This window comes from Folsomia candida, unplaced genomic scaffold (assembly GCF_002217175.1).
Source record: "Folsomia candida strain VU population unplaced genomic scaffold, ASM221717v1 Fcan01_Sc010, whole genome shotgun sequence".
Classification (NCBI taxonomy): Eukaryota; Metazoa; Arthropoda; class Collembola; order Entomobryomorpha; family Isotomidae; genus Folsomia; species Folsomia candida.
The window spans coordinates 3,288,533-3,312,657 of NW_019091202.1; the positions used below are offsets into that span (position 1 = coordinate 3,288,533).

Genomic DNA, 24,125 nt, shown 5'->3' on the forward strand with positions numbered 1-24,125 from the left:
ATACCAGCCACTACGTACATATGTATTTGTTATGTAAATGTAACTTACATATTACGTAATTCATATATTCATACATACATTATCTCTAACAGTAAATATAAAGACGCAGTTGATCATTGATGGGTAAGAACCTCAAGTTTTTCTCAACGTTTCCGGTCAAAACTACGAAATTAAAATCGAAATCATTGTTCATAAGTCCATACCTATGCATTTCATTTCAAGCAATTCTAATATCTACAAACATGCATGAACTAAAGGATGTTGATTTAATTCGTCCCGATTTTTTCTGGACCCCGAAACAAAAATGGATGCCGAAAATTAGGACAAAGTTAAAATAGACTAGAGAAGGGCATGAGTAGTATTAATTATACCAATATTAGCAATGCATTTCTGATAAAAAATTGACCTCGAAGTGTTCACGCTTTTTGACATACAAGTTTTAAAATATTGAAAGAAGAAATCGGTACGAATTAAATCAACGCCCTTTATATTTTCATAACATAAACCGTGCACGATTTTCCGGCCTGCAAATCCAACAGATCTCGCACTGCGTCTTCTTCCCCGCTATTTCTGTCCCCACTTGTCACCCGCAATCCCAACTCGCGCCCCATTCTCAGCCATTCTTTCAAATTTCCATTCGCACCAAACGCTTCCCAACGCGGATTCAAATTTGGAAACGTGGCCACAATTTTATCGAAAAAGTTGGAACAATCTACAACTCCGAAGTCGCATTTCTCCTCATAATTTTGCGACCATGCCGGAATTCTAAAGTTCTTCGTATACTTGGGATTGAGCGGAATGTGAAGCTCTCTTAACGTGAAACATTCACCAAACAGAAAATACTTAAATAAGAATTCCGCACAAATTTCGAACCATTCCCCGTCCGAGAAGTCATCCTCTACAAAATGCATTTCAAATTTATTGAGTTCTGAAACGTCCAATTTTTCCAAGACGGGAAATGTCTCGGAATACACTCGCCTTTCACAAAATTTTAAATGAACCGATGGAAATTTTACGTTTCGTCCGACCCCCAAAGAATCTCGTGATAAATTGATTTTGAGAAATTTTAACCTTGGCAACACCGCTGGTAACGTTATTGTGACCATTTCCATTGCACTAGTTGAGCTATGGGAAATGTATCGAAGCCCAGTAATTTGTAATTTTTCCACACTTCCAGCAAAAGTGGCGAGAATTAGGTCATAATCGGTGGGATAACTGGACACATGGATTTGAAATTCTATCCGGGTCAGAAAAACGGACGGGTTAAGGATCGAGATTGGTGCTGGAGTATCGAATCGGATTGAAATTGATTCGAGGCACGTGTTATTATTTTTGGAAAGAAAATACTCCACCACATTTTTTGGAAGGTTTCCACACTGTAGGATTTTAAGGTTCGGAAATAGTGAGACGATTTCCAGGTTCGATTCCATGCAGTGGGTGGAAACTAAATTTTCGTGTTTTTCGGAGGTCATGTCAAGACTGAGTTTTGCAAGTTTTGGAAAAGAGGTAAGTTCCGGGAATTTAGTGAAAGTTTCGACACCCTGCGTTCCGAAGTCTTTGGAACGAAGACGTAAAAATGTCAAGTTGGGGAAGTTTTTTAAAATGGCGGCAACCATGTGCTTCCCACGTGGAAAGTAGTTCAGATGTAACTCGGTTATTGGAAGTGTCGTGTTTTGATAGAAATTTTCTAAAAGTTGGGACTCGTGAGGGGGCAAATCTGTGAAGTTGAATGTTGAAAGAAGTACGCGTTTGTGGTGGTTTCCGCGGACACTGGTTTGTTCCATGTAGGACTCCATAATTGAGGGATCCAGCTGGATAAGGTTTCTAGAAAGGAGATGTTTTCTAGCGGCTTCTTCCCACCCGCGGGAAACGAAGGTCATGTTGTCGACGAGGTCGGTGGTTGAGATGAAGGACAGGATTTCTCGGAGGATCTGAATATTACAGATAATTGTGGAAATATTAAGTATTTAATTAATAAATTCTACCTGGGGTAAAGTGACGGCCAAGTGTGAATTTGAGATTTGGCCTTCCATACTCATCTTGGAATGATTCTAATTGACTCTAAATGTGCAAATAATTCCCAGAAATTAAAATTAAATTTCATCAAAACTGACAGATATTTATGTATATGTAACTCACCCACTGAGGTTATAAATATTTACGCGTATAATCTCACCATGTTTGGCACGATTTGAATGGGAAACAAACTTGTATTGCTGAGAAGGCAATGCTACATATTTTTAGCGTGGGCATGAATGGCTTTAGGTGAAAGGGGTTCCAAACATGTAGGTTTTACACAAATTTTTTACACATATTTACACTAGCGAATAAGCCCGTCTTCGCCGGGACACAAAAGCTACACTATCAGCGTGAAATATTGTCGGCAACGGCAAAAAAGGAAATAAATATAACAACCCTAATTAATATAGAGCTTCGTGGCAGATGTAAATTACCATGCATAATTGTATCGCATAACCCAACGATAATTATTTACGTCAATTCAAAACACCATATTGTAGCGTTAACTATATTTATTGAGAAGAGTACAAATTCATGGCGAACAATTTCAAACTTTACATATTTAATACAAAATTTAATTGATTCCAGCCAACACATGGCAATAGAAAAATTGTACTAACTCTATTGGCAATGCGCCTTCTAAGATTATACCAGTAATACATATTATTATCCTTCAAAATCTAATTTAACACCTCCTCAAATGCTACATTTTTAGTAAACACTTTATCGTTTCCTGGTATTAATTCACCTTGGACACTATTCGTAGCTACCTCCACTTTCACATCACACGATCTCCTAACGCGTGGGTGGCTCGTCCCGGCTGACGGCGGGTCGCCCACCGAGACCACCAATGCTCAGACGTTATGGGATTTGATCCCGGTGGCTCGGCCCGCCTGGGCACCTGAAGTCTTGTACCACCAATGATAGTGGAATTTGACACCTTGGCCCTAACACCATCAGATAACCTACCACAGATAATCACCCACCCTCTGATAACCACCCACCCTCTGATAACCACCCACCCTCTGATAACCACCTACCCTCTGATAACCACCCACCCTCAGATAACCACCATCCCTAGATAACCACCTTCCCTAGATAATCACCCACCCCCAGATAACTACCTTCCCTTGATAACCACCCACCCCCAGACAACCACCCACCCCCAGATAACCACCACCCCCAGATAACGACCCACCCCTAGATAACGACCCACCCTCTGATAACCACCCACCCTCTGATAACCACCCCCCTCAGATAACCACCATCCCTAGATAACCACCACCACCAGATAACTACCATCCCCAAATACCCACCACCCCCAGATAATTACCACCCCCACATAAATAAACCCACAAAGAGTACCATCGGTTATGAAATTTATTGTTTTAAACTTAATTTATTTTGAATTTTCGCGCCATTTGAAACTTGACTTTCTTTACTTTCACTTACGTTACAGAACATTTACTTTCACTTCCGTTGCCAACAGACATTTCAGGCTTATAATGTAGATAGATATTAAAAGTAAGAAAGTCAGTGCTATGTGCTATACACACATGGGGTAAGTTTTTGGGGAATCGAAGTGTCGCGTGCGAGGAAAGAGTGCGTTGATCAAAGGGTTGAATTTTGGAGTATAACCCACATTCCTAAAAATAACGCTATCCCGTCCAAAAGTAAATGTGCTCTTAGGATTAGTTTTAAGTATGTGCATGTGACTAACTAATAGTTAGTAACTAATAGTAACTATACTAACCAACTCAGGATAAGCCCTGGGTAACGTTCACTTGATAAAGAGTAAAGGTTATTTACTCTGGGTTTTGTACAGTTTGCTTTATATAGAATTCAGAGTGCAGTTACTTTTTCAGAAGCGTTACATTATTTTTAAGGGTGCAATACGTAAATACTTACATGCAATACATAAATAAATAGTTGACAATTCAAACTTGTAGTTATGTGACCAAGTAAAAAAGAATAATGTTGAACGAGTAAAATTTCTGCATGGGTGGAATTAACAATTTGATTGACAGCCCATGCATGGGCTATCATGGCCATGATATCATTATCCTAAATAACGTTAAACCTGGTATGAATCACGGGGAAATTCGACAAGACTCCTTCCTCTACGTAGTTTAGGGAACAAGGGCAGGTTTTGGAAAATCACATGCCATTACAATGTTTCAAGCTTGTCGATGCTCATCAATAACCTTGACTTTAATGGTATGCGTTTTAACCCTTTTTAAGAGTCAAATTTTTCAAAAATTCAATTTTCAATTCAATTCAATCAAAATTCAATTTTCAAAAATGGGATTCGGTGCGGATGCACGTAATCAACCGACCCAATTCTGTTTTTGATATGTACATAGATATGTCACACCACAATTTCAACATTGATGCCATACATATTTTCAATTTTCAACACAATTTATGTATTTATCACACATAGCCCCAGGCCATCGACATTGTAGCAATGTATGACTTTATTAAGTTTATATGAAACACACAGGTGTCCATCTTTTACCGAAATAATGAATCAGAAAATTAAAATTTGATAAATGGAGTATGTGTGTAACCACGTCTTCCGTTACTCCCACTCAAAGTCGAATCCCGTCCTGGCGTCGGTGGCATCACTGCTAAATCTGATCAAACCTATTCCCCCTTGTAAACTAAGGCTGGTGGGAATAGTTGTTCCACAAAACCTGACAAAAATTCAAAAGAGCTTCAAATAAATGCTTGCAATCTTAACGATTAAAATATAAACCACTCCTGTCGGTGATAATTAATCTCGGTGTCTTAGGAGGGGAGCTTGCGAGGTTGATAATAACAGATCTTGGTGCCCTTTGGATATGTGGTAGGGACCCATGAGTGTACTAAAACCCTGAAGTAGTTTGACTCCATGGCCACATTTGCGCCCGCCACACCCACTCAAAAATGTCCAAGAAACGCTTTCACCCCAGTTTTCACTCACTCAAATCCACGCCAAAAATCCAATTTTACTCGGATTTTGAAATTTCTTTCACCATTATACTCCCAGATAGTTGCTTTCTTCAATCCAATATCAAACTCAATTTTATTGATGATTATTTCGCAAACATAATTTGTTTTGTTGATGACTACAACAATGCTCATTCAGAATTTTAAATTTTAAAAATACTCAAAATTTCGAAAGAATGTAGTTTGATATTGGATTGAAGAAAGCAACTATCTGGGAGTATAATGGTGAAAGAAATTTCAAAATCCGAGTAAAATTGGATTTTTGGCGTGGATTTGAGTGAGTGAAAACTGGGGTGAAAGCGTTTTTTGGACATTTTTGAGTGGGTGTGGCGGGCGCAAATGTGGCCATGGAGTCAAACTACTTCAGGGTTTTAGTACACTCATGGGTCCCTACCACATATCCAAAGGGCACCAATATCTGTTATTATCAACCTCGCAAGCTCCCCTCCTTAGGGCTTCGTCATAGAGTTTTTGGTCTCACTCAACCCTTATTTAATGTATTCACATGGAGGTTTTATAATTGAATCAATTTCATGAGTTATGAGATAAACACAACTTTTTTTAATATTCAGAGATAAAGTTAATATTTGGTACTACAAGCAAGTGGTTTTGAAAAAAATAGCGGTTCTATTTGTTAGGAAATTTTTTTGTTCAAATCGAATTAACTAATTTTTTCAAACGACTTGCTCGTAAATACGAAAAATTAGCGTTAGATTAGAATATCAAAAGTTGCACATATCTTAAAACTCGTGGAAATAAATTAATTTTAGAAATGTTGCAGTTAAAAACGTTGAATAGGGGTAGACTGAGACTAACGTTCAAACACGTCATCCACAGTTGCCTTAAGAGTGCATAATGCTTAAGAGTAAATTGTGTTTTTATGGTTCACCGAAATTATAACCATTAAATATGTACTAGAACTTCGACCCGATAATGCTACCAATTGTTACCATCATTAGCAATAAGTTAGCTTCATATTTATGTAGGACTCACATGGCAACTTCGGTGAACTGATTATCAAACCAGGTAAACGTGCTCACACTGTCGAACCCGCATTGTCCGTTATGCTCCACATCTACCCGGGTGAATCGTAACGTTGGTCGGGACGGAACCGAGGGACAGATTGTGAACCAAGCCGTCTCACTATTGTTGTACTGCCCTCCACCCGGCGGGTAGCTGTAGTTGCCGCTCACCGCGGTCAAACTGGTATGACCGGTCAACAATTGATTGTTTTCTGCCCCACTGGAGAAAAACTGGAGGCTGAATCCGAACGTGGGCGCGTTTCCGACGTTCAAAGTGATCAAAACGTTTCTCGAAGTGACAGTGTAATTCTGGCCGACGGTTGTGCTAAGGTTGAAATAGGTGGGAAAAATAATTTAATAAAATTTTAGTTAATTTTAGTTAAGTTTAGTTAAATTTTAATTTTAATAAAAGTTATGGAAATTGTAACTTAGATACTTGTAGTAAATTTGAATTTAACATAATTTTTAATATTTGTGGTGCTATAATTTATTAAGGCAGTTATAATAACAAATTGCCCTATTATTGTAAAAAATGGCCACTTAAGTCTTTAATTGCCCCATTATTGTATCAAATTACCCAATTATGGTTGCAGATAAACCCTTTTTCCACTTTTGAACACTAACTAGTCAATTATAATTTTGGACGGGAAAGGCGAAACACTGGCCATCGTGTTATTTGGAGGCAAATATGTACCTAGCGTTTTATTACCAAATTATATTAAACTTACACCCTTTGTTGGGCCCCTGTTCCTGTGCCGGAATAACCAAAATCGGTCAGATACAGACCGTCCGTCTCATGAAGGCCGGATGAGACGAGGACGAACCGTTGATTAAGTACGGGGGCCCTCAGGGTCCAAATGCATCGCATATCTGCCCTAATTGAACCCCCGACTTGATAGTTTATTGTGCCCGATGAAGTTTCAATGTAACCGCCGCATGTCGTGACTGTGTAAAATGAACCGAAAATTTAAATAGCGGGAAATTTTGCTCGAACATTGCCATTTGTTCTCGAATTCTGACAAAATTACTGCAATTTGTCCCAAATTCAATTTGTGTAGAATTTGCGAAAAATGCGATTATATTTGCATATGTATCTAATCAAATATCTCGACAAAACGTGCCCCTTGGGACATCGAGTCTTTTGCATATTTCATATTAATTCAATTTGTGATTGATTGTCGCAATCAAACAACAAATGATGCGATAAATCCGTTGTAAGTTTAATTGAAGAACTTTGAATAATTTTGTCAGGAAATTCAACATTTTTCAAAAAATGTTTTATTATCTCATACATACATACTTATTCGAATATGGGGAAATGTGTACTACTTTATTTCAGACGTTATTTACATACTTGTCTCAACTGGGACCGGGTCCTCTGGTCGGTTGTCCTGGTACTTTTGTGGAGCACCTTGTCAAATCACAAATTAAATAAAAATGTGTAATGCTCAATTACAATCACATTGTATGTGGACACGTGTATACATAATTGCAAACCAGTATAAACTTACCCCATGCCGAAACGGCCAGCAGGACAAGAACTAAGCCCAGTTCACGATGCATTTCTTTTTAAATTCTACGTCTGAACCCATTGTCCATTAGTGGGCACAAATTTATACCAAATTCCAAAAGTGCGAATATGTACATACATACATAAGTGCCTGGCATCGTTATCATTGTGGTAAATGATAATTTGTGTCAAGTCCAAAAGCACGCAAATCCTACATATATTAGTAGAGTTATCAACTTACATAACACTATTGTACAAGTAAAACATTGAACCTGTCAAGTTGTCAGTTTGCAGTTATGTAATACAGTTATGCATCTATTTATATAAATCCACACTTACAATGAGGAAGTGTGAGGTGGTTATCGCAGATATCGACCGCACTAAATTGTTCACACTCAGAAATAAGTGGACCCGTATTTTTTTGTTTTCATGAATGGGCATGTTTACGCCCGTGACGAACCATTTAAAAAAAAAGTTTCAGCCAAAACCCGGAATTTAAAAAACGCTGTAAGTTTTTGAATTTTAACCCGATTTCAAAAGTTAGACAGAATTTTTGTGCAGAATTACTTCATTGATTTTATAAAATTAAAAAAGAATTAAATTCGATATTTTCATGTCAGTCCTGAACTTTTAGAAATGCTAAAAACGATAATTTTGTTGAAAATTAGGACTTGTTTAAAAATGAATTTTATAATTTCAGGGGAGTAATTCTGAGCAAAAATTGGGATTAACCTTTTAAATTGGGTTCAAATTCTAATAGTTTCAGGGTTTTTAAAAATCTGGATTTAGGCTGAGTTTTTTTTACAAATTCCGCCACGGGCGTGTGTAAACATGCCCATTCAGGTAAACCCAAAAATACGGGCCCACTTGTTTCTGAGTGTGAACAATTTAAAATTTGTCCGGTCGATATTGGCGATAACCACCTCACACTTCGTCATTGTAAGTGTGTATTTATATAAATAGATGCATAACTGTATTACATAACTGCAAACTGACAACTTGACAGGTTCAATGTTTTACTTGTACAATAGTGTTATGTAAGTTGATAACTCACATCTATTCATTGTTAGTAAAATGGAATTGAATTATTACTGACCAGAATGCATATATATGTATGTACATATGACTTTAGCAACACGGGAATAAAGGTAACTTGTATTTAGTATTATGCTGTGTTGCTGTTGAAAAATTTATGTCCTGCTCAAGTACAAACCACTTATTACCAACCCCTGGAGAAGTTATGATCAAATCACGCACGGAGTGAATATTTGTCTTCACAACATTTTTAACTGTGCAATTAATAACTTGTCACAATTTTCAAAACTCTTGACTTGATTATCGCTTAAATTGTACAAATCAAAGTTCTCATGTCATGTAGCTTGCGTAATAAATAGATATTATTATATCACTTGAAACAAATTGTGCAGTAATTATAAACTGTTTTGTAATTCTACATACACACATTCTATGTGCATATGTAATTGTTCAATTTTATTAACAACATGCTTGCATAATTAAGAGGGTGTGAGACACAAGAGTGTCTCACACGGGTGAGAAGCCGTTCGTCTATGAGTTTTGTGATTACATGTAAATATGGTCGAAATAATAGTTTTTCAAGGCATGTAAGATTAAAACACCCACAGAATATGAGGGGAGATACAAAATTGGTAAATATCAAGACCCAATGGGATGATTAAGTGTTCGATTTAAAACGGGTGTAAATTTTTAACACTTGTAGATACATAATAAATTCTATTTGCATAAATCGTGTATAATATTTGGGTTAGTTTATACCCCGAACTGTCGGATTAATGCTAAATCAGTAACTTATATTAATCATTTAATTTATAACCGCACTGTATACATTGTAAAAGCGTTTTGTTAATAATAAATTGTTCAAGATATTATTTTACTTTGAGTTTAAATAATAAGTGCTAAATATCTATACACGCATGTGCATATATGTATAAGTACGTAAAGTAGCATCCATGAAGATAGGAAATAAGTAGTTTCATGTTTTATTATTTTGCATCAGCCTCTACGTGCATATTTGTTACGTAACTAAATAATTATGCAATACATAAATACATGCATTTCCTCGTATGCTAACAGTCCATTAAATACATATGTGTAAAATGTATAAATCCAATGATGCAGTTTTTCATTGATGTATAAGAGCCACAAGTAACTTTTTCCAACGTTTCTGGTCATTAATACTTGAAATAGAAATAATCGCTCATAAATCCATACGTATGCATTTTGTTTAATACAATCCTGCAATCTACAAACATACATAAATTAAGTAAAGGGTGTTTATTTAATTCGCCTCCATGTCTTTTTTGGAATCAGGGACAAATTTACGAAAATTAAAAGCAAGTCCAAATATTAAAGCTAAGGGAATGATGATTATACATAAATGGACGCAGGACTAATTATCTAGCAATGCATCTCTGATAAAAAATGTCCTCGTTAAAGTTTTCATCGTTTTTGAGCTACAAGTTTTTAAATATAGAAATAACAAATCGGGACGAATTAAATCAACACCGTTTACATTTTCTTAACATACAGTATGCAAGATTTCCCCTCCGTCAAATCCAACAATTCTCGCAATATATCTTCCTCCCCACAATTTTCGTCTCCACTTATTCCCACCCTTAATCCCAACTCGCCCCCCATCCTCAGCCATTCCTTCAATTTGTCACCACCCATCCCACCAAACGTTTCCCATCTCGGATTCAAATTTGGAAACGTGGTCACAATTTTCTTGAAAAAGCTGGAACAATCTACAATTTCAAATTTGTCTTTATCCCCATAATTTTGCGACCCTCCCAGAACCTTAAAGTTCTTCATGTACGAGTACTTCGGAATGAGGGGAATATGAAGCTCTCACAACGTGAGACATTCACCCTACAGAAAATATCTAAATAAAAATCCAGCACAAATTTCGAAATATTCCTCGTCGGAGAAGTCATTGTCTAAAAAATGGTATTCAAATTTAACAGGTTGAGAAACCTCTAGTTTTTCCAAGACGGGAAATGTCTCGGAATACACTAATCGACTTCCGCTAAATTTGAAATGAACCGATGGAAATTTTACGTTTCGTTTGACCCTTGATGAATCTCGGGATAAATTTATTTTGAGCAATTTAAGCTTCGGCAACACCGCTGGTAACGTTATTGTAACGTTTTCCATGTATATAGTCGAGCTCCTGGAGACATATTGAAGCGGGCTAATCTCTAATTTTTCCAAACTTTCGGCAAAAGTGGCAAGAATTACGTCATAATCGTTGGCACGGTTGCACATACTGATCTGAAATTCTATCCGGGTCAGGAAAATGGATGGGTTAGGGATCGAGATTGGTGCTGGAGTATCGAATCGGATCGAAATTGATTCGAGGCACGTGTTATTATTTTTGGAAAGAAAATACTCCACCACATTTTTTGGAAGGTTTCCACACTGTAAGATTTTAAGGTTCGGAAATAGTGAGACGATTTCAAGGATCGATTCCAGGCAGTGCGTGGGAACTAAATCGTCCCGCCTTTCGAAGGTCATGTCAAGACTGAGTTTTACAAGTTTTGGAAAAGAGGTAAGTTCCGGTAGTTTAGTGGAAGTTTCGATACCTTGCGTTTCGAAATCTTTGGAACAAAGACGTAAAAATGTCAAGTTGGGGAATTTTTTTAAAATAGCGGCAACCTGATGCTTCCCACGTGGAAAGTAGTTGAGATGTAACTCGGTAATTGGAAGGGTTGCGTTTTCGTAGAAATTTTGTAAAAGCTGGGATTCGCGAGGCGACAAATTTTTGAAGTTGAATGCAGGCAGACATATACGTTTGTAGTGGTTTCCGCGGACACTGGTTTCTTCGATGTAGGACTCCATCATTGAGGGGTTCAGCTGGATAAAGTTTCTAGTCAGGAGGTGTTTTCGAGCGGCTTCTTCCCATAGGCGGGAAACTAAAGTGACGCTGTGCACGAGGGCGGTAGTGGAGACGAAGGAGAGTATTTCTCGGAGAATCTGGAAGTACGGATCAGTTTAGTAACCTCGGTTGCTTCTATTAATTTTTACGGTTATAGTTATCTATTAATTTTCTGGAACGTTCGGATGAGTACTATTGAGTACAGAATTGTGTAATAGGTTTTTATCACTTGACTTCCAGTTGATTTTTGAAATGTTACTTTGCCTACCAATTACAAATATCTTCATAGTAATTCTAAAAAGACGTAAGTGCAGTCGATGCTTAATTTTAAAAAGACGTAAGTGCAGTCGATGCTTAATTTTAAAAAGACGTAAGCGCCCTCGATGCTTAATTTTAAACAGTGCAGTAAGTGCAGTTCAACTTCGACTGTCGAAGCTTAATTTTTAAAAGGCGTAAGTGCAAAAAAATATCTGGCATTTTCAATTTTGGAAACTTTGGGGGTTTAACCAAGTCAAAATTCAATTTTGGATTTAAGAACCGCACCCCCTGAATATTTTTAAAATTTTGAGTGTACTGTGGAAGTTGGATCATCGGGCTGAGAAAAAGGATATGTTGTGTCTTGTTTAGTTTTGGGCATGTCGTGTTTTATTTAGTGCAAAATAGGCGTCGAAAACCACACTCACTAACGGTGTAGTTTTTAAATTTTGAATCTCCTTTCATTACTAGCCGACGGGGGCCAATAAATTCAAATTTCCTTGACAGGATAATTTTGAACAAACAATTACTATTTATAACTTTGAAACTGCACTTACGTCTTTTTACTACTTTTTTGTGCACTTATGTCATTTTAAAATTAAGAATCGAGTGCACTTGCGTATTTTTGGAATTAGTGGGACCATATTTGTCTCGCAAAATTATTTAAATTACCAATAAAATACGAGATCGTTTTCCATTGCGTACCAGTTACACAAATTTATGTAATTCTATATTATCTATAAACCGGAAATGTATGTCTACAACGGAAATGAAAGTCATTTATCCGCAACGGAAGTGAAAGGAGGTGAAAGTTCATTTGCAACTAGGACTAAATTCCATCGCGTCTCTTTTCACTTCAGAAATCTCAATTTTAGATTTTGAATGTTGAACATGAATATGATAACCGTTTCGACCTGTGGCAACCAACCCAGTGGCCATGTGGGTCAGGTCAAGTTAAAAAACATAGTTCATACGCTCCCCCGACGGCAGACGGGCTTTTACGCTAGTTCTATATCAGGGATTTTAAAAATTCTGGTAATCAATAAAGTTGTAAGATGCCGGACAACGTAAAATTTTCAAAAATACGTACTTTAGAAGCTAATAGGCCTAATTTTGCTATACAAATGCTAGTGTAACTGGTAAGCAAAGTAACATTTCGAAACATATGTAGATTAGGGTAGTCAAGTGATAAAAAATCGTTACAAAAATTTCTGTAATTGATAGCCAAGAGGTGGTGGATATATATTTCAGTATTTAATTAACAAATCTTACCTCGGGTAAAGTGACAGCCAGGTGTGGATATGAGGCTTGATCTTCCAAGTTCATCTTAGAAGAATTCTGATAATTGATCTTAAATTTGATTAGAATTTATGGTGCTTATTTACTTATGCATAACTCACCTGTCGAGGTTGTAAATATTTATTTGGCTTCTTGGCAAGCTTGGCTAACTTGGGACGATCATAACTCGGTTTGATCGTCAAGTGTTGAGGAGGAAATGGTGCATATTTTTAGCCTAAGCGTGAAAGGGTGGCTCTAAATATGTAGGTAGGTTTTAATATTTACATGTACCTACTACTGCCACATATTCTGTCTCAAGCATTCCGCGCGCAAAAAAACATCAGTAGCAGTTACGTTAGCCAGTTGTACTATTTTTTATTGAATTCCCCATGCAATTGTCTATCAGAAACCATCTTCCGAAATTTTTTGTGATACAAGGTGCTAAAATGACAGATCGGACAAATCGACGTGTTGCAATTTTTCAGAAACATTTTTGCAAACATAAAAATTCGGCATTTTTCAATAGATCATTAAAAATCGGAACTAATTGCAAGATGGTCGACCATACCATAAAATGATCCACTAACATTGGCAGTGTTGATAACCGAAAACCGAGTTGAAGGGAACGGTCAAAAAGGTCACAAAAAATCACAAAACCTGAACTCGGCTGAATTCATGCCGGATCCTAAGAAAAATGTCCCTACAAATGAACGGTCCAAGTAAAACTACGTCCCAGGCCCCTAAACTCGACCCTGGACTTATGTCTTTAAGATGTGAAAAGAAATACTTGCTAACTTCATGCCAAGTAAAAATAGAACCTTCAAAACCCGGGCACTGATCATGCGGTACGCGTTTGAAGATGGAAATAAGTATTTTTGAAAGATAAGTAAACTATCACAATTGAGGCCATATAAAATTAGCAAAAGTACTTTGCCCACACCCCACCAGTCCATATTATTCATAAAATTTTTTAAAATATTAATCGGACCCACCATCCAGATTCTGTGATTTTTTTATTCGGCGTAGATTGGATTTGGTCAAAAAAGTGAATTGTCTTCCTCTGGGGGTGAAATTTCTTGTCAAACTGTATTTTTTGAAGTTATCGAGCGAATGGAAGAACCACTGGACCACACTCTATTAAAAAATAGCTGCTAAGTATTCGAGCAGGGCTCAGGACCTGCTGATAAGGCCAAAATAGTAAAAATGGGGTAAAATTCCAAAATTTCTTACTCCATTTCGGATCAAGAATAAAATGCACTGTCGCCGAACCTCAACCTTCTGGAATACGATATGTGGTCCAAACTGAAGCTAGATACATGTGCTAAACACACCACAAGTTTGGAATCCGAGAAAAAATCTGTCGCTTAGAAATGAGACTAATATTCCTTGGAATGAGTGCGTACCGCGAGTGAGATGTGGATATCTAGACTTTCTGCTATTGTAGCTTCGAAAGGAGGAAATTTTGGAAAGTGCCCGGTATATTTTGTAGGGAATTTAATAGGCTTTCTCATGATATCGTTCGTTTTTTAAAATTCACTAAACTGAGTCCGCTACATTAATTTGTTTAGTGGTCAAAACTTATGGCAGTAGTAGGTATATATAGGTATTGAAAATAAGGTAAGTTCAACGATACGTATGGGTGTATGGGCTGAGTTTGGGAACTTCGGTGTGAAGAGAGTGCGTTAAACAATGGGTTGAAATCTGAAGAATTTTTGGCAGTAAAAGGAGTAACCCACACTGCTAAATAAAATGCTATCCCCTCGAAAGGTTAATGTGCTCTCAGGATTAATTTCATATGTGTTTATGTAGCCAGCCAACTACCTATACTAACTCAACCGTAGGTAAAGTTGACTTAATTGAGAGTGAAGTTTACAGTGGATTTGTATAGTTTACTTAATATTGAAGTCAGAGTGAATTTACTTACCAAAAGGGTTACATTATTTTTAAGCGTGGAATAAATATTTATTTAACCAAACTTCGAAAGATATAACCAAAGTAAAACATGTTGAAAGGGAAAAATTTCTTAATGGATGCGATCGACAGAGGCGCATATTTTGCAGACAACCCATGGTCCTAAAATGTACAAGGTAGTTTAAATGTATCGCTACAAGGGAAAATTTTTCAGTGGGAAAAATTCACAAATTTACATTGGTCACCGAAGATTTGAAATTCACTCTAAGAATTTCGGCATTATGTTCCATCAATTTTGAAATTAGAGTAAAATAATTAATAAAAATCTCAACTCCACTTGGCCGTAACTAATGGGAGGTATGTATGCAGATAGGTACATACTTTTCCCATTGCAAAATTTTCTACGATCGCTGCTATTTTTGCCTTGTGCACACTGCAAGCCTACGCATAATAGACAGGTTGAGCAAGAGTACATGATTGTATTTTGCGATTGTAAACACAGCGGGAAAATCAAAATTAGTCAAACTTTTAGTCAAACTCAGGATTACAAATCTCCGTCTCCAGGCAGCATTGTATTGTACTCATATACCCAACTTGCAGGAATTTTAAATCTGCCGCCGGAAATTAATGAGAATTACAATCCTACCATAAAATATTCTTGCTCAACCTCAAGAACATACAATCATAGATTGTGATTGTGATTCTAGCTACAATCATTTTTTTACAATCTTGTACTCTTGCTCAACCTGTCTAATAACTGACGTCTGACTTTCTGATTAACCATTTATCTAGGCACGAATTGAAATTACTGTTAAATAAATTATGGCAATTAATAAACATGAAAATAGACTGAGGGTATACTTACGACTGGTTCATGTAGATTACAAACAAATTCTTAACGCAGCAAAAAAATTACCTTTAAAATTCCCTTGCCTATCGTCATAGACCAATATTAATTTGAATTTATTTTTTAAATGATTTTATAATGCGAGCTAGCCATATAAACTGTAATGAATCCCGCAATTGCGTATTAAAATAAGTATTAAACAACAATAAATATATAATTAATCCAAGATCATTCTTAAAATTTGCGTCTTACGAATATCATTCACACATATGTGAATGTCATATTATTACTAAACCAGCAATTTTACTTAATTAATTAATATTTAAATTTACCTAGATATATCCGTAATGTTTTAAATACTAATTATTAAATACAGTTTTTGCCTAGCTTCCTATTAATTATTAAATATACTCCCTGAGTTTGATAATAAATTCTAAACATCTATATTTAATTTGGGAGACTTTATGGTTCATCTATTAAAACCGCAGCATTTTCCTATTCAATTTTGCTGCAACGAGTTGGCGGATCTGGCCCATGCTTATAAGCATTGGAACTTTGATTGTCAGCCGTTCATGCAATTCTCCATGGATTTTCAAAATTAAATATGTCTTGGAAACATCTGACCCTTCCCTACAATATATAATTTCAAATTTTTAAAATTTGACCTACGTGACCTGAAATCAAGGTCACAAGGTCAAAAAATGAGAATATTTGCAAAGTCCTTAAAAATGCAAATTCGCAAATTTGATTCGAAATTTAAAAGTCAGGCAACTCAGGGGAGTGGCAAAACATTACCCTCTGGTCATTCTAAAAATTGAGGGTGTGGCAGGGGGTGTGGGAAAATTGAATCAGGTTTAAATTATTAGAGTTTTAACACCTGGGACCGTTAGAAATATCACTATCCAATAAGGTCACCCCCCTCAGCAATGGTTACATTATCACATTAAAATCTTCAATTCCCACCCACAGGGGGTGTGCCCATCAGCGTTTTTGTGGTTAATCATCTTAAGTACATTGCGCGACACAAATAATTTATTGTAACGGAATGGGGACCCCAATGGTCCCATCATATCACAAAAAAACACACCAAGGTTAAAATCTTGAATCCCCACCCACAGGGGGTGTGGTTATCAGCGGTTTTGCTATCTTTTCCAGAAAGCATGTCGTGTGACATATCGTTTTGAGCAGAAACATGAGGGCAACTTAAAAATAGAATTGAAGTTACCAAAACCACACCCCCAGGTGGGTGTGGCTTTTAGCGCTTTTGCCATCTTTTCGAGAAAGCATGTCGTGTGACATATCGTTTTGACAAGAAACATGAGGGCAACTTAAAAATAGAATTGAAGTTACCAAAACCACACCCCTGGTGGATGTGGCCTTCAGTGCTTTTGCCATCTTTTCGAGAAAGCATGTCGTGTGACATATCGTTTTGGCCAGAAACATGAGGGCAACTTAAAAAATAGTATCGATGCTACCAAAACCACACCCCCTGGTGGGTGTGGCTTTCGCCGATTTTACCATCTTTTCGAAAAAGCACGTCGTGTGACATTATTTTCATCAGAAACATAGTGGTCATTTTACAAGCGACCAAAACCACACACACCAGTGGGTGTGGCTTTAGGTGTTTTTTAATCAGTATTCTAGTAAAATATCAATAATTTACGGGTAAACAAAAGTGATCTACAGTATAGGCCGGATGTCTTTCCACCCTCATAATTTTTCCACTTAAAGCGTTATATTTCTCGAGAAGCTTGAGGAAATTAACTGCAATTTTGCACAATTACTTATCATGATGCAAGGTTTTCGGAACCATACTTTGGATAACGGCGTGGCACAGGAAACGACAGGGTGAAATTATATACAAAAGTCGGACTGGAAAAAAGTCTTTCCACCCAGACTTAAGTTTAATGCAACATTCATTTTAAATTTTTGTTTGTTATGTAATAGTCAAATTATCATTTGCAATGTTCACCCAGGTCCTCTAGGAAGGCAATAACACCTCTAGGCATCAACACAAAAATTAAGATTGTGTATAAGGTGTCTAAATTCTCCAATTCAAATTTAACGACTTCGCCCAGTCCACTCGGGTTTGACAGTTTTTGCTACGAAATCATAGGCTTCATAATTGACAACAAATGTTCATTAACATTCCGTCCGGTGATATTAGAGTACAATCCAACAACTAAATCTCGTTTGTCGTAAATCTACTTCTCAAAAACTTTGATATATGCTTAAATTCACCATTCTGTTTGAAATAAAATTGTCACCACGCGGTTATTTCTCGCGTCACCATCAAATTCGAACCCCTAATGTCGCAACAGCAGTTGGGGTCCATGCTTCCTTTGATTATCTCAAAATTTCTGATGCCCTTCTACGACATTCACGCCCATACGTTTCGGTTTCCACCCCCATGCTTAATGGTTTATTTATGGTACTTAGTTTTGTCTGTATCTCCTGGGCATCTCCTTATCCGAGTTACCCGATCTGAACCAAACAAGTTGGTCTTGGTCTAGTCGCTCCATGTTGTACATTTCCAGTCTTGAATGTATCAATTTCGATACTTTTTAGCCAATTTCATAACCTTGGTCATATGGGCCTAGGAAATAAAAGCTTTTTCCGCACTGCTGGGTCTTCAAATCCAACTTATTCTACTTAATTCTTTACAGTTGGCACAGAAATTTGAGGGTTGTAGTCTTCCTTCGTTTCCAGTTAGTTTTTGTCGCTGTAACCGAGGGATTAGCTGAATTGAGGAGAGGATGGCGTGATCGATCCTTGGGGCCGTACTGCTTAGCGGTTCATAAGCTAGGAATTTCGCCGCCGTACCAACTTTTTTTGTACTTTTGGACTATTCAGCCAACTATGTACTTCGTCACGAGTAGTTTATCATAAATTGTTTGGTATCAAAACCCTTCCTCACGAAATTGTACGACGTCTTGCCCAAGATCTGTGACAAGGCGATTTCCTCTCATTATGAGCTTATATTGATCACAATCAATAATTTGAACATGATACAAGCGTTATTTTTTAAAGAATGATATATCCCGCACTGGGTGGAGAACTATTTTCAAGAATGTTTTTAAGAATTACACAAAAACAACGAAAATGTCAAAAGGTGGAAAGACTTTTTTCCAGTCGGAATTTTGCATATAATTTCACCCTGTCGTTTCCTGTGCCACGCCGTTATCCAAAGTATGGTTCCGAAAACCTTGCATCATGATAAGTAATTGTGCAAAATTGTAGTTCATTTCCTCAAGCTTCTCGAGAAATATAAGACTTTAAGTGAAAAAATTATGAGGGTGGAAAGACTTCCCGCCTATACTGTAAAGGATCACATCCAATTCCTAATAACCACACCCAAAATTGGGCGTAAATTTGCATGCTTTTGTGGGCGGGGCCCATTTAAACAAACATTTCGTGTCGCGGCCCAAGCTTCGATACTACACGTCGCGTTTCTGAATAACATTTCGCAGATCGTTGAACTTCAGTAGTATGAACGTGTAATTGATAGTGTTAACTTGAAAGCAAATTTTTGAAAGTAAATTTTAATGGGATCCTCTCAAGAGGTCAACCCGGAGTGAGTTGTCTGCGGTGCCTATTTTGCACGGTTTTTCGGCGGCGAGTTAAGTACTACCGGCATGCAATCGGCGAGATTTACCTCTGCCGGTTTAAGCATATGATTTAAGTGAAATTTCTAAATAGTAATATTATTCTTAGTATATAAATATATTATAAGCTTATATATAAATATATAAGCTGACGACTATTACCGAAATTTATCAAAACGTTGGGAAATTAATATCAATTTTCCACTTAACACGAATTTCTACAATAACTATTCACCCAAATTGTTTTAATTGTAAAATCGTGGAAGGTTGTTCAATTTGTAATTTTTTTTAAATTATGGCATGTCTAAACTTGTACACATTTATCATAGTACCGAATTCCTTGAATTCCTTGATTTTTCCAATGATTTTTTGAGTGATTGCATATGTACAAACCACACCCACCTGGGGGTGTGGTTTGTATGCGATAGGAGGTAATCATCGAGGTCCCCATTCCATTCCGATAAATTATTCGTATCACATGACATATGTTATTAGTTGCTACCAAAAGCGTTGAAAGCCACACCCACCTGGGGGTGTGGTTTAGGTAAATTCGATTCTATGATTAAGTTGTTCTCATGTTTCTGGTCAAAACGATATGTCACACGACATGCTTTCTCGAAAAGATGGCAAAAGCACTGAAGGCCACACCCACCAGGGGGTGTGGTTTGGGTAACATCGATACTATTTTTTAAGTTGCCCTCATGTTTCTTGTCAAAACGATATGTCACACGACATGCTTTCTCGAAAAGATGGCAAAAGCGCTAAAAGCCACACCCACCTGGGGGTGTGGTTTTGGTAGCATCGATACTATTTTTAAGTTGCCCACATGTTTCTGGCCAAAACGATATGTCACACGACATGCTTTCTCGACAAGATGGCAAAAGCGCTAAAAGCCACACCCACCTGGGGGTGTGGTTTGGGTAACATCGATACTGTTTTTAAGTTACCCTCATGTTTCTGGTCAAAACGATATGTCACACGACATGCTTTCTCGAAAAGATGGCAAAAGCGCTGATAACCACACCCCCTGTGGGTGGGGATTCAAGATTTTAACCTTGGTGTATTTTTTTGCGATATCAGGTGACCATTGGGGTCGCCATTCCGTTACAATAAATTATTTGTGTCGCGCAATGTACTTAAGTTGATTAACCACAAAAACGTTGATGGGCACACCCCCTGTGGGTGGGGATTGAAGATTTTAATGTGATAATGTAACCATTGTTGAGGGGGGTGACCTGATTGGATACTGATATTTCTAACGCTCCCAGGTGTTAAAACTCTAATAAATTAAACCTGATTCAATTTTCCCACGCCCCCTGCCACACCCACAATTTTTAGAATGACCGGAGGGTAATGTTTTGCCACTCCCCTGAGTTGCCTGACTTTTAAATTTCGAATCAAATTTGCGAATTTGCATTTTTAAGGACTTTGCAAATATTCTCATTTTTTGACCTTGTGACCTTGATTTCAGGTCACGTAGGTCAAATTTTAAAAATTTGAAATTATATATTGTAGGGAAGGGTCAGATGTTTCCAAAACATGTTTAATTTTGAAAATCCATGGAGAATTGCATGAATGGCTGACAATCAAAGTTCCAATGCTTATAAGCATTGCATCATGCGCCACATAACCTCGAACCAAGAAAATGCTGCGGTTTTGTTAGATTAACCATAGTCGTCTTAACTGAACCATGTCTGTATAGGCGAATCCACGTAATAAACTTCCAGTATACAAATGTCAACCTCTCTCTACCCTTCCTAATTGCAATCGGCACGAACTCAAGTGAAAAAAATATTCCGGAAATACACATCAAATAACCGAAATAGTTAAAGATATCAAACGTGTTTTCTTCAAGATTTAAGGCTTTTGGTAGACTAGATACCGTTTTATCAGCTGCATTTCGGCTGTTATAATTCGGACTATTGTCTCGATACCAAATCCACTTTTCCGGGATTCCGGATTGAAACAGTCCACCAATCCTACTAAGCAGCATTGGATTTGAAATATGACGTAGCTCTAATCCATAGGCCATCCGAGTTAAATATTCTGTACCCATCTGCCAAGCGATCTTAGGGAATCTGGACCTAGCCAAGGATAATAATCGCTCAAGATCATCCGACCAACCAAGAAAGGCACGACCTTTTATAGCTGACTCGGATAAGCTTGAAAGTTGCCAACGGGTATCCTCACCCATCCCAGGATAACCAAATTGCAGGTTTTTTGATAGATATGTATGTCTATCTTCGGTGATGAATGAGGAATAGAAACTTGTTTGGTAAGTGTTAAAATCCTGCAGGAGGAAATAAAATTCCGTTGAAGACTGTGGGAGGGGATAACTGATCTCAATAAAATCACTGAATGCCGTGCTATTTCTCTGAATTACATGTGCAAATGTTGCAATGGATACAGTCCTTAAAGGGTGCAAAGCATTTGTGACGTTATCCCCTCGAAATGCGTTCGTTATGATGAGATACATTAATATCCAAGGTCCCAATAAGAGGAACATGCAAACCCTTTTTGATCCATGGTCTAAAGCATTTGTTCCTTGTTCAAGTAATATTGAGAAGCCCATACACAAGTATTCCAAAACATTATGATATCTTGGTCCAATTACCGCAACGACGATAAGAGGAATAAATGTCGCCGTGACAAATATTCCTGTCCAAGTTAATATGTCGTAAACGTGAAGAATTGTGTCTATAGAAATCCTTCTATGAAGTCGATCAATGCTGGTGAAAAATGTGAACAATCGGAATCGCAAAGGAATCTTAATGTTTGACTCGCAGTTTAACACAATGGACGGAATTGTGCCCTCCATTCGATCACAGAAAGGAGATTTTGATTCCCTGCTGAATTTGCCAGAACAAGTTGTACGTGAAGCATAAAATGGTGGGATGAACCCCCTCATAAATATTTCTTGAGTGGCAGTTTTACTGTTATTCAGTTTGTCGAGCAACAAACTGACAAGGACTTTGGCAGCATCTAATCTACGAGTCTTAAATTCCCAAAATTTTGGAGCTTTAACGCTTTCAACGTCAGCCCACTTTTTCTCATTGAGAAAGAATATGTGAAAGGGAAATAGGTACGATATTGTATTCAAGTATGATGTGCGAGTCTCAATCTCAGAAAGGAACATTGGGTGGCTGGATCCTAGTCTTAATGAGCGGAAGTATAGCTGAGAAAATTTGCAGACGAAATTAATTTCCACAATACTAAACATTTCTGGATGCTCCAATCGAGTGGTAACTTTCCAATATAATATTTCAATCTTCTCATTAAACCGGATGATTGTATTCATGCCTAAGTTCCACTGTTGGAAAGAATAATCTTTCTCATGTACCAAAATGTGGTATTGGCTACGTGGATATGTGGAATCGTCGGTTACATGTCTTTTTGCCCAGACAAACTCTTCCTCAAACATAAAAGGTACTGAATTAAACCCCATTGATTGAGGGGGAAATATATAAATTCTTGTTAAACAGTTCCAACCACGCTGTTGAGATTTTGTTGAGAGCAGTGAATTCGATGGTATAAATGGTCTTTGCAAGCAGAAAACGTTTAACTGTTTCGATCCCTTATTCAGCGGAATAACTTCAGTCGTTGTTTGTCGAACTCTAGTACTCGAGTCAGTCCTGCAATATGGTAGAACTAGGACGCGAGAAGTTATATATGGGATTCGTATTACGCTTGGAATTTCAATATTTTCGTAATTGAGTAGATGAAGCACACAGCCAGTGAGTGGGTTTATGTAATCATTTAAATTTGTTATTTCAGAGGGATGTGGAAAGCAACTGCTGAGAATACTGGTTAAAAGTAGCACTGGACAAAGTAGTAGGTTGCCTCTGGTGTTTACCATTTTGTTTAGATTGTTAGATAGTAGAAGTTTTGCCCTAAAAGTATTCTCCCGTCCGATTATTTTTACCATGATTAAAAAAAAATATTATCACACGTTAACCTAGTGTACTAAAGAGATTACTGTTAAAGACTTTTTTGGTCGGTGTCTGGATATTGTGTTTGAAATTATTGATTCCTTCTCAATAACTTATGCACATATTTCATCCAGCAGCCACGAGTTTATCATTGGTATTATTCTTGAGTGCTGCATACAACATAGTCACGTAGTCACGTACTCAATTTAATAATAAATATATTTTTATTATGTAGAGTAGGTTTCAGGTCCCACGTATAATGTCTTGAAACCAGACACGAGCTCGATGAGTCCGACTTCCCGTCTAACATACTAGACATGCCCAATGACAAGCTTTTACTTAATTTGGTTGGTGACAAATAATTTGTAATTAGGGTAGTTTGTTTCAAGGATAGCGTTTTAAATTCCATAACTAAAACGAGTTTGTTGATTAAATCTATAGATACTATCTGTCCACGGCAAGTTGAACCCGGAGATATGGGAGACTAAACTCAGTTCAACGTTAATAAGCATGGGCCGGGATTTAGTCTTCCATATTTCCGGGTTCAACTTGCCGTGGACGGACTATATATACATATTTACATGTGTATGTATTATTTATGCGTCACTATGAGAGAAAGTTAATATTAGTATGGTGGAATCATTGTAGGTATTCCTATGAAAATAGTTGAGTCAGTTATTCGACTGGTGGATGCATATGTGTCCATCCTGCCAGAATGATTCTGATTGGGTATTTTTCACGCCGAGAAATTGGGTTTTGGTTCGGATGGATCAGACAAAGTATCCAGCCGAGTCAATTCTGTTGTATGTCTTACATACAGAATTATATGTGATAGAGTTTATTCG

General features: G+C 37.3%; 2 protein-coding genes across 2 annotated transcripts; both read right to left on the reverse strand.

Annotated features, from left to right (window-relative positions):
* Positions 1 to 4,440: 4,440 nt before the first annotated feature.
* Positions 4,441 to 7,622, reverse strand: LOC110854637 (cubilin). Its single transcript, XM_022103101.1, has 5 exons — positions 7,544 to 7,622; positions 7,387 to 7,443; positions 6,761 to 6,977; positions 6,004 to 6,357; positions 4,441 to 4,715 (listed from the first exon to the last, which is right to left on the reverse strand). Exons 1-5 carry the CDS (start codon positions 7,593 to 7,595, stop codon positions 4,601 to 4,603), a joined length of 795 nt encoding a protein of 264 aa, XP_021958793.1. The 5' UTR covers positions 7,596 to 7,622; the 3' UTR covers positions 4,441 to 4,600.
* A 2,609-nt stretch (positions 7,623 to 10,231) lies between these two features.
* Positions 10,232 to 13,042, reverse strand: LOC118436780. The gene is made up of 2 exons (XM_035855384.1): positions 12,983 to 13,042; positions 10,232 to 11,553 (listed from the first exon to the last, which is right to left on the reverse strand). The coding sequence occupies exons 1-2, from the start codon at positions 13,034 to 13,036 to the stop codon at positions 10,450 to 10,452; spliced, it is 1,158 nt and encodes a 385-aa protein (XP_035711277.1). The 5' UTR covers positions 13,037 to 13,042; the 3' UTR covers positions 10,232 to 10,449.
* Positions 13,043 to 24,125: the final 11,083 nt, after the last annotated feature.

Bases quoted from the DNA above. Each gene is read 5' to 3' on its own strand.
- LOC110854637 (XM_022103101.1), bottom strand. From the start codon at position 7,595: ATGCATCGTGAACTGGGCTTAGTTCTTGTCCTGCTGGCCGTTTCGGCA. The intron at 7,444-7,543 runs GTAAGTTTATAC...TGATTTGACAAG, and splicing joins GCTGGCCGTTTCGGCATGGG to GTGCTCCACAAAAGTACCAG. The intron at 6,978-7,386 runs GTATGTAAATAA...CATTTTACACAG, and splicing joins CCCGGTCCCAGTTGAGACAA to TCACGACATGCGGCGGTTAC.
- LOC118436780 (XM_035855384.1), bottom strand. From the start codon at position 13,036: ATGAACTTGGAAGATCAAGCCTCATATCCACACCTGGCTGTCACTTTA. The intron at 11,554-12,982 runs GTAAGATTTGTT...CCGTACTTCCAG, and splicing joins TGGCTGTCACTTTACCCGAG to ATTCTCCGAGAAATACTCTC.